General features: G+C 39.4%; 1 protein-coding gene across 4 annotated transcripts in view; it reads left to right on the forward strand.

Annotated features, from left to right (window-relative positions):
• Window positions 1-4,120, forward strand: part of cfap46 (cilia and flagella associated protein 46) — a 71,861-nt gene extending 67,741 nt beyond the window's left edge. For all 4 annotated transcript variants that reach the window (XM_030747415.1, XM_030747417.1, XM_030747418.1 and 1 more), the window contains 4 exons: window positions 1,597-1,678; window positions 1,888-2,024; window positions 2,180-2,278; window positions 2,497-4,120. In XM_030747415.1, the coding sequence (XP_030603275.1) occupies window positions 1,597-1,678; window positions 1,888-2,024; window positions 2,180-2,278; window positions 2,497-2,603 (425 nt within the window). In that variant the 3' untranslated portion in view covers window positions 2,604-4,120. The remainder of the gene's footprint in view (window positions 1-1,596; window positions 1,679-1,887; window positions 2,025-2,179; window positions 2,279-2,496) is intronic.
• Window positions 4,121-11,973: the final 7,853 nt, after the last annotated feature.

Here is an 11,973-nt window from a genome sequence, read left to right on the forward strand (position 1 = left end):
AAACCCTTACAAACACGTGTGCTGAATAATTTTAACCAAAGATACTTTGCTCTTAGTTGTCTAGCCCAAGAATAAATGGGTTTATTTTCACTGCAGTATATTCTTTGATAAAACACAAACCAATCCTTGGACCAATCCTTTTTTTCTTGGAAAGGGCTGAAAAGAACTTGTGGATGCTGTAATTTATTTACCATCAGGAGACAAGGCTCTCCATTCTGAGTTATTATAAAAGGTTTCCTCCCTTCTTCCTTTCACCAAGTTTTAAATAAATGATAACTGGCCCTAAAATCGCTTTTCACACCTTCGGAAGATATTTTAAAAAAACAACTGTGGCTCCGTCTTCGTGGCCCCTTTCATCTCCCTCACTGGCAAGTGAAGGTAATCTGTGATGGGCTTTTTTCCCCAGTGTGACTGGCAGAGTGGCACATATGTCCAGCCCCGGGGCCGGACATATGTGCCACCCACTGGCCTGACATTAGTGCTGCTAACTATAGTGTGACTGACACTGTGGTCTGAATTGCAGCTGTTATTTACACACTGGATTGTTCCTTCACTGGCCAACATTATGTGCTTTTTCTTTTTTTTTTTTTTTTTTTTTGGGGGGGGGGGGGGTCATTCAGACTGTGCAGCACCATCTGCTCTTGTATGTTTTCTGGGTATTGTGTTACTCTATCACAACAGTTTTGTCCTACAGCCATGATTATAAAACAAGTTCTAAATAAGAACAGAAATAAATTAGCTGCAAATCATTGAAATTGAATTAAAAATAGTCCAAAGTCTGGACCTCACTCGGGCCAGTTGAGCACCTTAGACTCTTTTACTGTGGAGTGATGCTGTGGAAATATGTATTGTGTTGCTAAAATAAGCAAGGCCCTCTATGTAAAAAATATTCTCTAAGAGCCCCTGTGTGTTCCTCCAATACCTTCATATAAAACTGCAATAAAAATATATCACACGCTTTACTCCCCTCTTTCAGCCTGAGCCAGTGATGCATGCTCTGTTTTGTATTTGGGTATGAAGCACCAGTTTTTCCACACCTACAGGTCAAGTACCTGTGTGCTCATACATAAATGGACTGTCCAGCTAGCATGTGCTGGAGAATCCTGCTAAAAGCCTCTTTGGCTCTTAAACTGACGTTCTGTCATAACATTTCCATATTTCATCTTGTGTTTCTGCTTTTGTAAAGCAGCCTGAAAGCTGGTCTGATGTAGACTCGTGGCTAAGATGTTACGTTTTAGTTAATGAACACATGCTGACTAAAGTGTGTTATTCATGGCAGCTTTAATCAGTTACCTCATTCCCTCAAATACATCATACAGCACTAAACTTTATGTAAACGTTTAAACATGTGAAACACAATCTGAATGCTTAACAGTGTAAATGAAACAAAAGCAAAAAGATGCCATATAGTAAGCTATGTCTCTTATCCTATAGTTAGCAAGCAATACTCACTTTATTATTCGTAGTATATATTTCAACAGAACACATGTAATGTGGCCACTGTTTTACACAGTTGGCTTTTTTACTATTCTGTAAATATTCATTATTCTCTTGACAAATACTGATGATGATGATGATGATGTTTGCTTTCCTTAGAGTGTCGCATGGCTCTGCTGTTTGACCAGGTTCACAACAAGGCCAGTGTTCTCCATCAGTCAAAGCGTGACATGCAGCAGAGGTATCAAAGAAGTTATAACCAAATTTCTCATGTCTGCCTTCCCTTTCGCTTTCCTAATGCATTTTTCTGGACTTCCTAGCCTCGTTAATGTTTTTTTGTTTGTTTTTTTGTTTCTCATCAGTATGTTTGGCCTTTTGCTTGGTAGAGGTTTATAGACCGTTCTTACTCTCTTTGTGTGTTTCTAAGCTCACTATTTCCCTTGTTTCCAGTGCAGGAACGTTTGTCCTGGAGAACCCCTACGAGACCGCTCTGTTGCTGAGTCTGAGTGGTGTTGGCTGTATTGTCCTGAACCAGTGGCACAGCAGCTTTCACCAGAACACTCGTAATGTGGCCGCTGTTTTAGACAGTAGGTTTTGGACATTCATTTAAAACAGTGATGCTTTCTCTGTATGCCTTGCTGCAAACCTAGATTGTAAATTAACATTTTAAAATATTTACGTTATGCCTGTGGTTATTATTAGAGGTTACAGTAGCACAATCTGTGTGTGTCATGTGTTGCAGATATGCTAAGGATCCGACAAACCTCTGGCCAGGCCGTACATGCCCTTAGAAAAGGGGACAATACAGAGATGCCACATCACAGGGTCAAAGGATCATATGGTACTGTATATATTATGGAGCTTGCATCGTATTTCTATTTATTATTAATGCATTCAATGGGCATGCTTTGCAAGAAGGAAAGAGAGAATTGCTGTCTATCAGTCCTGTTTGATGCATATTGAGTAGAATCATTACATAAGTGAATACAGAGCTGGCAGTACTGCACAAAAGGAGCACAGTTTAATAAAACTTAAAGGTAATTACTCCTTTCTCTGTAGATCAGGAGCTCCTCAGTGACTCAAATGAAGGAAAGGAAGATGATGATCTCACACCATCAGCCTTCAACTGCATTCTTTATGGACTTCCTAACTTAATTCTTATGTAATAATCTGGATATTGTCAATATCTCACAGTTCAACACATGCAGGCAGCTTTGCAAACAGTGCTTTATGCTGCAACTAAAGCTTCTTCATTAAAAAAAAAAAAAAAAAAAAAAAATTCAGTGGTTTCAATAGTGATTTCACCATATATAGTAGTGCCCAACTCTGTAGGACTGCAGCCTAGCAATATATGAAGTATGTAGAATGCACTGTCCGGATTGGTCACCGTGATTACCAAACAGGGGTCCAAAGAACCAATGGTTCAGTAAGTGTGTTTGACAAACAAGCTGCTGGTCTGTTTGGGTCAGCAGGCGTGTTAACACCATATTTTTAGCTGCTCCAGTCCACCGCTTGTTTGTTTTGTACAGCAAAGGTTAAAGTAGATTAGGAAGCTAAAATGAAAGTATGCAGGTAAAATTGACAGATTGCAAACTTTGCGGCAGGCTGACAGCAGCCGTCCTCTATTTCTAGCAGAGATACCTGCAGCATGCATATTATTTTTTATTTATATCTACTAATAATTAATGCTATATCCTTTGTTGTCCTGGTGCAGAAAAAATGTTATGTCACTAACTACCAAAGTATCATTAATGTCTTTACATTAGGCATATAGATCTATTAAATGTGAGATTGGGTGGTGCAGTGGCTAATACTGTCACATCATAGCAAGAAGATCCTGCGTTCAAATCTGCTGTCCTCTCACAGTCCAAAGACATGCATATTAGGTTAATTAGTGATTTTAAATTGTGAATGATTGTCTGTCTCTTCATGTTGGCTCTGCAATAGACCGGTGACCTGTCCAGGGTTATACCCTGTGAAAGCTGGGATAGGCTCCGGCACCCCCGTGACTCTAAATTGGATAAGTGATTAAGGAAATAAATGGATAGATGACTGTGAGAAACCATTTTGCACAAGGACAGAGCTTAAAAACTACGGCTTGTGTAGTATTGATTGTAGTGAAGCAGCTTCATCTTGTACCTGCAGCTACAGTTCTGTTACTGCTTTGTTTTCTCAGGATCTTTTCTGTAAACTGCAAGCAGTCGATGCTGGTTTAGTCTGCTCTACACAGTGTTTGCCAGACTTCTTTTGTTTTCCCATGTCAAATTAAATGACCCTAGTTTTACCCGTTGCTAACAGGTTCTGCCAAACTGTGTAAAAATGAAAGCTGCTTTTAGTTGATCCTGACAGAAGCAGAAAGTGAGACTTAAAATAAATGTAAATGTGTGCACTCATTTCAGTTTAGGGAGTGTCTTTATCAGATATTGTAGGACACTAAATGTTAATTTAGCAAATTTCCTAAATGGTAAATAAAAGAAATAAAAGAAAAAATTAAGACAGTATATTTATTTTCTCTGTTACCTGGTTGTTGAAGTTTCCACACAACAGAGTATTTCTGCACCTGGGAAAAAAAACAGTTATGTACTGTATAATGCTCTATTTGTGTCTGTGTCTGATAAATTAGTTAAGTGAGCTTTGTGCTGATGATGCATAAACTTAGCACAAAAAATAAGGAAATTTATGTTTGGTTGTTTTTTTTTCTTTGTTGTAAAATGCTTCTTGGCAATAAATCCTATACACACAGGAAAGCCTGATTATTTCCCCTTCAATGGAGCCGCATTAGAAAGGAAAATGCATTTTTGTGGGTTGAGCAGCAGAGTTGAGTATGTCAGTTGCGCCCATGAAAAAGCTGGCAAATCTTCTCTGCCAATGTCAAACAGCTTTTTCTGCTGTTGACTCTTGTTTTGAGCTTCTGGCATGCCGGGTGCTGACAGCCAGGCCTCCAGATCTCCACAGTCTGGGATTGAACTCTGTCCTCTCAGATGACAACACTCACCCACACAAAGTGGGGTTTATCAGAGACTACCTCCAGAATTTGGGAGTGGAGAGGATGGAATGGCCTGCCTCCAGTGACGACCTCAATGAATATCAAGGCTGTGTCATAGTTCTGGGGTCTGATTATATGTCTGTCCTTGTAGTATTTGAGTGAATTCTTTATTTTTACCTTGTACACATAACTGTTTCTCCTTCTCTCTGTTTCTTATTGATCGTGAGCAAAGGCCTCAACTGTACAAAAAAATCAGGAGTACAGCTTTGTAGGCAAGATCAGCCTGGAAAAAAGATTGTTGGAAGAAAAAAATACCACATTTGAGCATTTTTTTTTGTTCTATTTTCTGCATGAAATATTTTGACAACGAGCACAGTGAAAGGCCCAAGTGTCGTCTCACTGCCTTATCAGATGACAAATTTATGTAGATTTGGCCAGTGTCTGACACTCAGCCCTTAGTGACATTCAGACTGATTCCACTGATTTATGTCAAGCTCAAATGTTGCTTCATGATGTCCTCAATCAGATATTAGCGATGAGATTACAGCGTTTCATCTGCGATGACACGACGGGATTGCAGTGCCGCAGTAGTCCTCGTAAACACAACACTGTTAGAACAAAATGCTGATTTTTACATAACATTTAAGAAATTATTGTTTCAGCTCGTGTGTTGCTGATGTCTAGACAGTTTGTTCTTTTGCTGATGACATTCAGAGTAATTTGCTAGGATAAGACTTTTCTTGTTCCTCCAATTCCGATAAATAACTGCTGCCTTACTGTCTGTCTCTGCTGCCTGTTTTTGACCTTTCGCCCCTCGGGGCAGCCAACAGATGTCTCTCTCAGTGAACATGTGCATGTAAACATGTAAATCTCTAAGAGCTTTAAGAAGTCATCTTTACACTCATTTCTAACCTAGTTAAGCATCATGAATGTTAACACACAGCAGCCAGAGGATGCTCTTCTACAGTTTGTTGTTTGACCTTTACGTGCTGTATATATGTAACTAGGTCAGACAGAGCTCTTCACTGGGCAGCAGATTTGTAACACAATAGAGGGAGGAAAGTAGACACACTACTGCAAGTGCTACTACATAGAGTAGGAGCAGTGTGTCTGCTGCACTATGAGTCTGAGTGAAGTTTTGCTGGGGTAAATACAAGCGTCCTCTTCATCAATCACGGTTGGCTGTAGATTCACCAGCAAGAATAAGAATAATTCATTTTAAACTTGATCTGTAATACAATAAAGTGACTATTTTTATGAAGTACGGCCTGCTTAAAACATGCTTTCCATGTCTTGTTGCAAATGTTTTCACAGGAGGGCAAATGGCAGACCTTTACTTATGTTTTCAGGGGGGAAAAAAAGTGATCAGCAGTTTCCTGTTTTCATTAGAAACATTGTTACCAAGCTTGTACTGTTCAGTCAAGGCCCTCTAATGGCCTTCAACTCTTCATAGCAGGACTAACTCATTCAAACTGGAGCTGCATCTAGTAACCAATTACTGATTTGCCAAAAGCAAAAACAAGCAAGTAAGCAACATACAGTAATTACAGTACCCACTGTGAGTGTGTCCAAACTTTTGACTGGTACTGTATCTTTAAATCTATTTCTGTATCTTGGGTCACTTTAGGAAAAATGGTGTGGACAGTGAAAACTGTGCAAGAGTTCAAATGTTTCAGTTTTCCTTGTGCACGAGCTGCTGGACAGAATGGAACAATCACGACACCCAAATTGACTTTGTAGAAACAGACTAAGTTGCACAATGAATGTTTCTAGGTTTATCCTCCATATCATGCCCTTGCAGCCAACAACAATCAATAGTACCTGAGGGAGATTGAAGTCCCACAATTTCTCTTAAAACTGCAGAGCACTAGTTGCTCTTGTCCAGATTGACCTCTTTGTGGATAGAATTGAATGAGATCCAGCTGCATTGCGATCTTTCATCTCTTCACTATTTTTAAACATTGTGCTCATCAAAATGAGATGATGCACAAAGGAATGGATAAAGAGTAAAACAGAAATCTTTTGCTAATTAAAAAAAAAGTACAGCAGTCATTAATGGGGGGGGGGGGGGGGGGGTCAGTATACTAACCCAAATCCCATTTTTTTGTCCATCATCATTTCATTTAACACTGAAATGGGAGAAGAAGTGTTGGTAAGATCTTGCACAGATTTAAGCATGGGTTAACTGTATGAGCCACCTGTGGCCCTCTATGTTGAGACAGTGGGACTAACCTCTCTCAGGAAGTGCTGATTGTTGTCACTTTAGTTCATCGTCAGTCTTTGCAGCCATTAAATTAATCACGTGTGTCTTCCCACAATATTTCAGATGTGTGTGATGCAATGGCATAACATAACCTGGCTTTGTCCAGCGGTAACAAAACCTCTTTAACAGCACCTTTAAGACCCAGAAAATAAACATCTTGTTTGTTTAATCTGTTCGTAAATGAAACCATAAAACTGAGCCATAACTGTTTTATACAGGGGACTGTGTGGGGGGACTATTTACTGGAGTAACCATGATAAAGTTACTGCACCCAATCAAAAACTATTCTGGAGAATATAAATTGTGACTATTAGCGGCATTACATACATCTGGCCGCTACTCATAGCCGTGTGGATTTTGTATAGACAGAGCGATTTCACACTTAACTCTCGGCAGAAGACATAACCCCTCAGTCATGTCAGTTCTTTATCCACTTATGATAGGCACTGCAATGTTTTTAGTTAAATGCCAACAGCAGCATGGTATGCTTCCCATGTGCATCTTGGTTTAGCATATTTATTATTTAGCATTAAACAGACCATACGGCTTGGATGTGTGAGAACGGCAGTTGCTCTGTAGGTTAATTGGAGAATAAGATTTAAAGCAGCAGGTGAGGGTTGATGAAAAGTTGGACGAGCCTGCTGTAAATGCATAAGAATGATCCCCTAAGGACTATTATTGTCTGTTCCACCCTTATATCAAACAAAAGGAAGACTGCCATCACTACAGCCAAAGCAATGGTGCAGCTGAAAAACTGAAAATATACCTTATAAATACTGTTTCCTTTAAAACATTTCTGAAAATAAGTTAGAGACAGGAGTGGACTGCCCCCTCCCAGATTCTTAATGCACCATATGTGAGGAAAGCAGACAGATGAGGAGAAATGAGGTGCACATGTTTGTTTAACCATGGGCTAGTAGCAGAAAGATGTTTCATGTCTGGCAGTTGGTACAAGGTCATGGACAGCGAGTAAAAACTCATCATCCTGTAATTTCAAACAGCTGATGGATGCAGTCCCTGCTGCACCATTTACCTGTTTTGTCCCAGTTATTATATCACTATGAAGGCAACTGACTGAATACTATAGCTGAAGTTGAGCTCCAGAACTGTGACACCCACCGTTTTTTTGGCAAGGTTGATTTATGCCTTTTTTTTTTCTTTTTTTTTAAATATACAGACATCATGAAAGTCACTTTGTTTCTTGTGATTTTCTGGGAAATCCCAAAGCTGGTCTTGACTGCTCCACTCCTGAAGTGTAAGGCTTAGTTAAAAGTCTTTGTTGGTTTTACAGCTTTCCTGCAAAGCTTCAGACGTCCATTCCTGCTCTGCATCAGTTCTTGTGTTTCTCTGTGTTTAGTCTGCTAATGGCAATTCAAATTGCAATCCTTAAACACAGAAATCTGCTCTCTGCACATGTACACACATTATGGACTAAAAGGTAAAAACTGAAAAGTGCTGTCCTGGTTGAGTGAGAGAGCTGGCTGGTAATTTGGGTGTAAAAACAAATGGTCTAACCTTCTTCATATAGTTAAAGATTTAATTTGTCTCCTTTCATGGCCCAGAAAGACAAATATCTGCACTTCAGGAGCCCACTAAGGTTTCTTGCCTGCTGGCTCAGAGTAAGCTCTAGAGAATTTAATATTGTGGTCAGTTCCTCTCTATGATCCTAGGAACATATAAGTAAAAGTTTGTGCTTCATCCTGGCTCTGAAATTTTGTGATGTCCAGGCACTGTTATCTAAAATCCATCTAAACAGACAGCGCAGATTTGTTGCCATTTGAACAGGGAGGGAAAACCCAGCCAGCAATCCAGCATCATTTTTATTACCAGCACTTCCCCCGTATAGTTTCATAGCATGGTGAGATTTAGGCTTTTCACAGTTGGTCTCCAGAGAAATAATGATATTATCCTCTCTTAAAAAATGTGATTAGATGTTGTAATCATATCAGAAGAGCCGGGATTGACGCTCGCTCTCTGAGCATGTTCTCATTGACTTCCAATACATTAGTGTAGAGATGCTGTGCACAGTAGATCTAGTTTTAGGTGTGGCTGAATAAGCTCTACTTTTTTATGCATGAGATCACATTTCAAGGACATTACTGCACTACAGATGTAATATCATTTAGACTTGTCACATAACCTTCTGCTCACCTCCTCTTCAGATGCCACAGAAGCTGCAGATCCACAGGAACATGATGAGATGGGAAGAGAAAGCAAAATTTCATTACCATCAGAAAATGCTCAAGGACGTAATGATTGTATAGATCATTTACACATTATACATACTGCACAGCATATTATTAGAATTCTACTTAATTTGTTGTCAACTGTCAAGTGAGGCTGTAAATAAAATCTCAGGTTTCCAGTGACTAAAGTAATAAGGTGCAATATGATGACAGTATTTTAATGTTCAGATTTGCAGATATTTTCTCGGATTATCTTCCCCTTGAATGAGTAGAGTTGCTGATGTAGAATTTCTTGTTGCTAGATGAGCAGAGAAATGACGTCTTCACTCAACACAAAATTAGATATGAGTTGGGTCTAAAATGCAAATAAAAGCACAATGTGATTTTAAGTTGTTTTAAAATGTATTTATTAAGAATTTATTTACTGAGAATGTATTTCATTGCTTAAGAATATACAGTATATAAAGTACAAACCTTTGACTGGTACTGTATATCCTCATTTTAAATTTGATGCAGGCAGCACAAGTGGGACACGTGTTGTTATGATGTGACAACTCTTGTTTTTACCCCGTTTGGAAACTGTGGAGATCAGTTCTGCACTTTTAAAAGCCAAAGGTTTCTCCTGTCCCTGTTTTTTATATAGGATTTCTGCCACTCAACAGTTTGAGGCTTTTTTGTTTTGTTTTGTTTTGTTGTTGTTGTTGTTGTTTTGTTTTTTTTATGATCCCCTGAATATCTTCATTGGCTGGCAAATACAAACAATAAGGCAAACCATTTTATCACCCCGTTAATATGGAGCCACACTGTTGGAATTCAGTACATGCAGAAAGTGGTTTGGCATTGTCATTCTGAAATAAGTAAGACTTTGCCAGAAAAAGACTGTCTGTGCTGGAAGCTTATGTGGCTCCTAAACCTGTATATACATCTGAATTCACTTGTCTGCCTCGTCTGCCTTGAGTAACATCCCATTCTTAATCAATAGGGTTTAATATGATGTTGGCCCACCCTTTGTAGCTTTAACAGCTTCAACTCTTCTGGGAAGGATTTCCACGAGGTTTAGGAGTGTTTATGGGAATTTTTGACCATTCTTCCAGAAGCACATTTGTGAGGTCAGACACTGATGTTGGATGAGAAGGCCTGGCTCACAGTCTCCACTCTAATTCATCCCAAAGGTTGAGGTCAGGACTCTGTGCAGGCCAGTCAAGTTCTTCCACGCCAAACTCACTCATCCATGTCTTTATGGACCTGCTTTGTGCACAGGTGTGCAGTCATGTTGGAACAGGAAGGGTCCATCCCCAAACAGTTCCCACAAATTTGGGAGCATGAAATTGTCCAAAATGTCTTGGTATACTGAATTAAGAGTTCCTTTCACTGGAACTAAGGGGCTGAGCCCAACTCCTGAAAAACAACCCCACACCATAATCCCCCCTCCACCAAACTTTACACTTGGCACAATGCAAATTGTGACAAATACCTTTCTCCTGGCAACAACCAAACCCAGACTCGTCCATCAGATCACCAGAGGGAGAAGCGCGATTCATCACTCCAGAGAACACGTCTCCACTGCTCTACAGTCCAGTGGTGGCGTCCTTTAGACCACTGCATCCAGCGCTTTGCATTGAACTTGGTGATGCAGCTGCTCAGCCATAGAAACCCATTCCATGAAGCTCTCTGTGCACTGTTCTTGGACATTGTGTGCATGATTTCTGGAAATAATTTTGGATTTTGATTGGTCACTGTATATTTCTGAATTTGACTACTGTTATTTGCACTGTAGAGTTTTAACAAATGACAATGTTTCTCAGAAATGACCCCACGCAGTGATTTCTTGCATGTAACGCTGTCTTTTGGTGGATTGTTGAGTATCCTTGCACACAGAGATTTCTCAGTCTGTTAGTGATATTTTGTTCCACAGATGATGAGTTAGCAAACAGTTAAATGCAACATAAAGTGCATCAATGTAAAACTGCACACTAGTGAATCCCTCCACATCTTTACTTGTGACAGACTCAGGCTCTCTGGGATGCTTTTTTTATATCCAGTCAGTTACTGACCTTTAGTAAATTACCCTAATTAGATATGAGATTTTCCACCAGGTGCTTTTCTTTAGCCTTTTTCACTCTTTTATTGCTCGTGCCATGCAGAGCGGACTTTCTGTGACCTTCTGTCTGCTGTCAAAGATCTGACATATATTCACTGTTTTCAGAAGAAAGACTGGGGCAACTGAAATACAGTAGTTCCCTTACTGCTTTCTCTACTTTTCTGTCCTTCTTTATTTCTTTCTCATATTAGCTTTACCCTTGTACCACTTTCACCTCATCTGCTTCTTCCCTCGTCCAGATTTTTGATTGTATAAAAAGCACGGTGTTTGGTGGGGCCTAGCTTATCACTCTATCCTAAAATAAAAATGAATCAACTATGTATCTAATTTGCATTTTCCTATCAGCCTATGAAACTTTATCTTTGGAGATTTCGCTGGGTTTGTCTGAAAGTGATGGGGGGGGGGGCATTGTTTTATTATCACATCATAATAATAAAACTCATTTTACAAGAATGTTTTCTTCTTTCTGCAACCTTGGATGTGACATTCCTGACGCGGGTATTTATGAATGTACTGCCTTCAACCTACCTCTGTGCTGATAACCTGCTTTACTTAGAGGGTCAGTTTAGCGCAATTGGTTAACTGAGCTGATTAACTGATTACAGAAAATTAATGAAAATTAAGATATGGAAATGTATACACAGAACTTTTTCTTCTTTCTTCTGTGACATAAAGTGAAAACCTTTAGATTTTGGACAGCTGACTAGACTAAAGCTACTTTAAGATGCCATTTTGAGGCTCCAGTTATCCTCTAGATATCTTTAATATCTGTAGCATTTGTTTATTTCTTGTATTTTTTTCTAGTAGACATATTTGTTGACATTTCAGTTGACAGGACTGGCTGATAACTAATCAGCAGCTGCTGCTCCATATCTGAGCCAATCACTAGCATAATTCTAAATATAGTAAAACAAATTAACTCTACTGAGCAAGTCAGTCCTTGGAAGTTGTGACTAATGCGCCGCTCCTTCTTTCTCAACATTCAAGGAAACAACTGATG

Source organism: Archocentrus centrarchus, chromosome 15 (genome assembly GCF_007364275.1).
Source record: "Archocentrus centrarchus isolate MPI-CPG fArcCen1 chromosome 15, fArcCen1, whole genome shotgun sequence".
NCBI classification, from domain to species: Eukaryota; Metazoa; Chordata; class Actinopteri; order Cichliformes; family Cichlidae; genus Archocentrus; species Archocentrus centrarchus.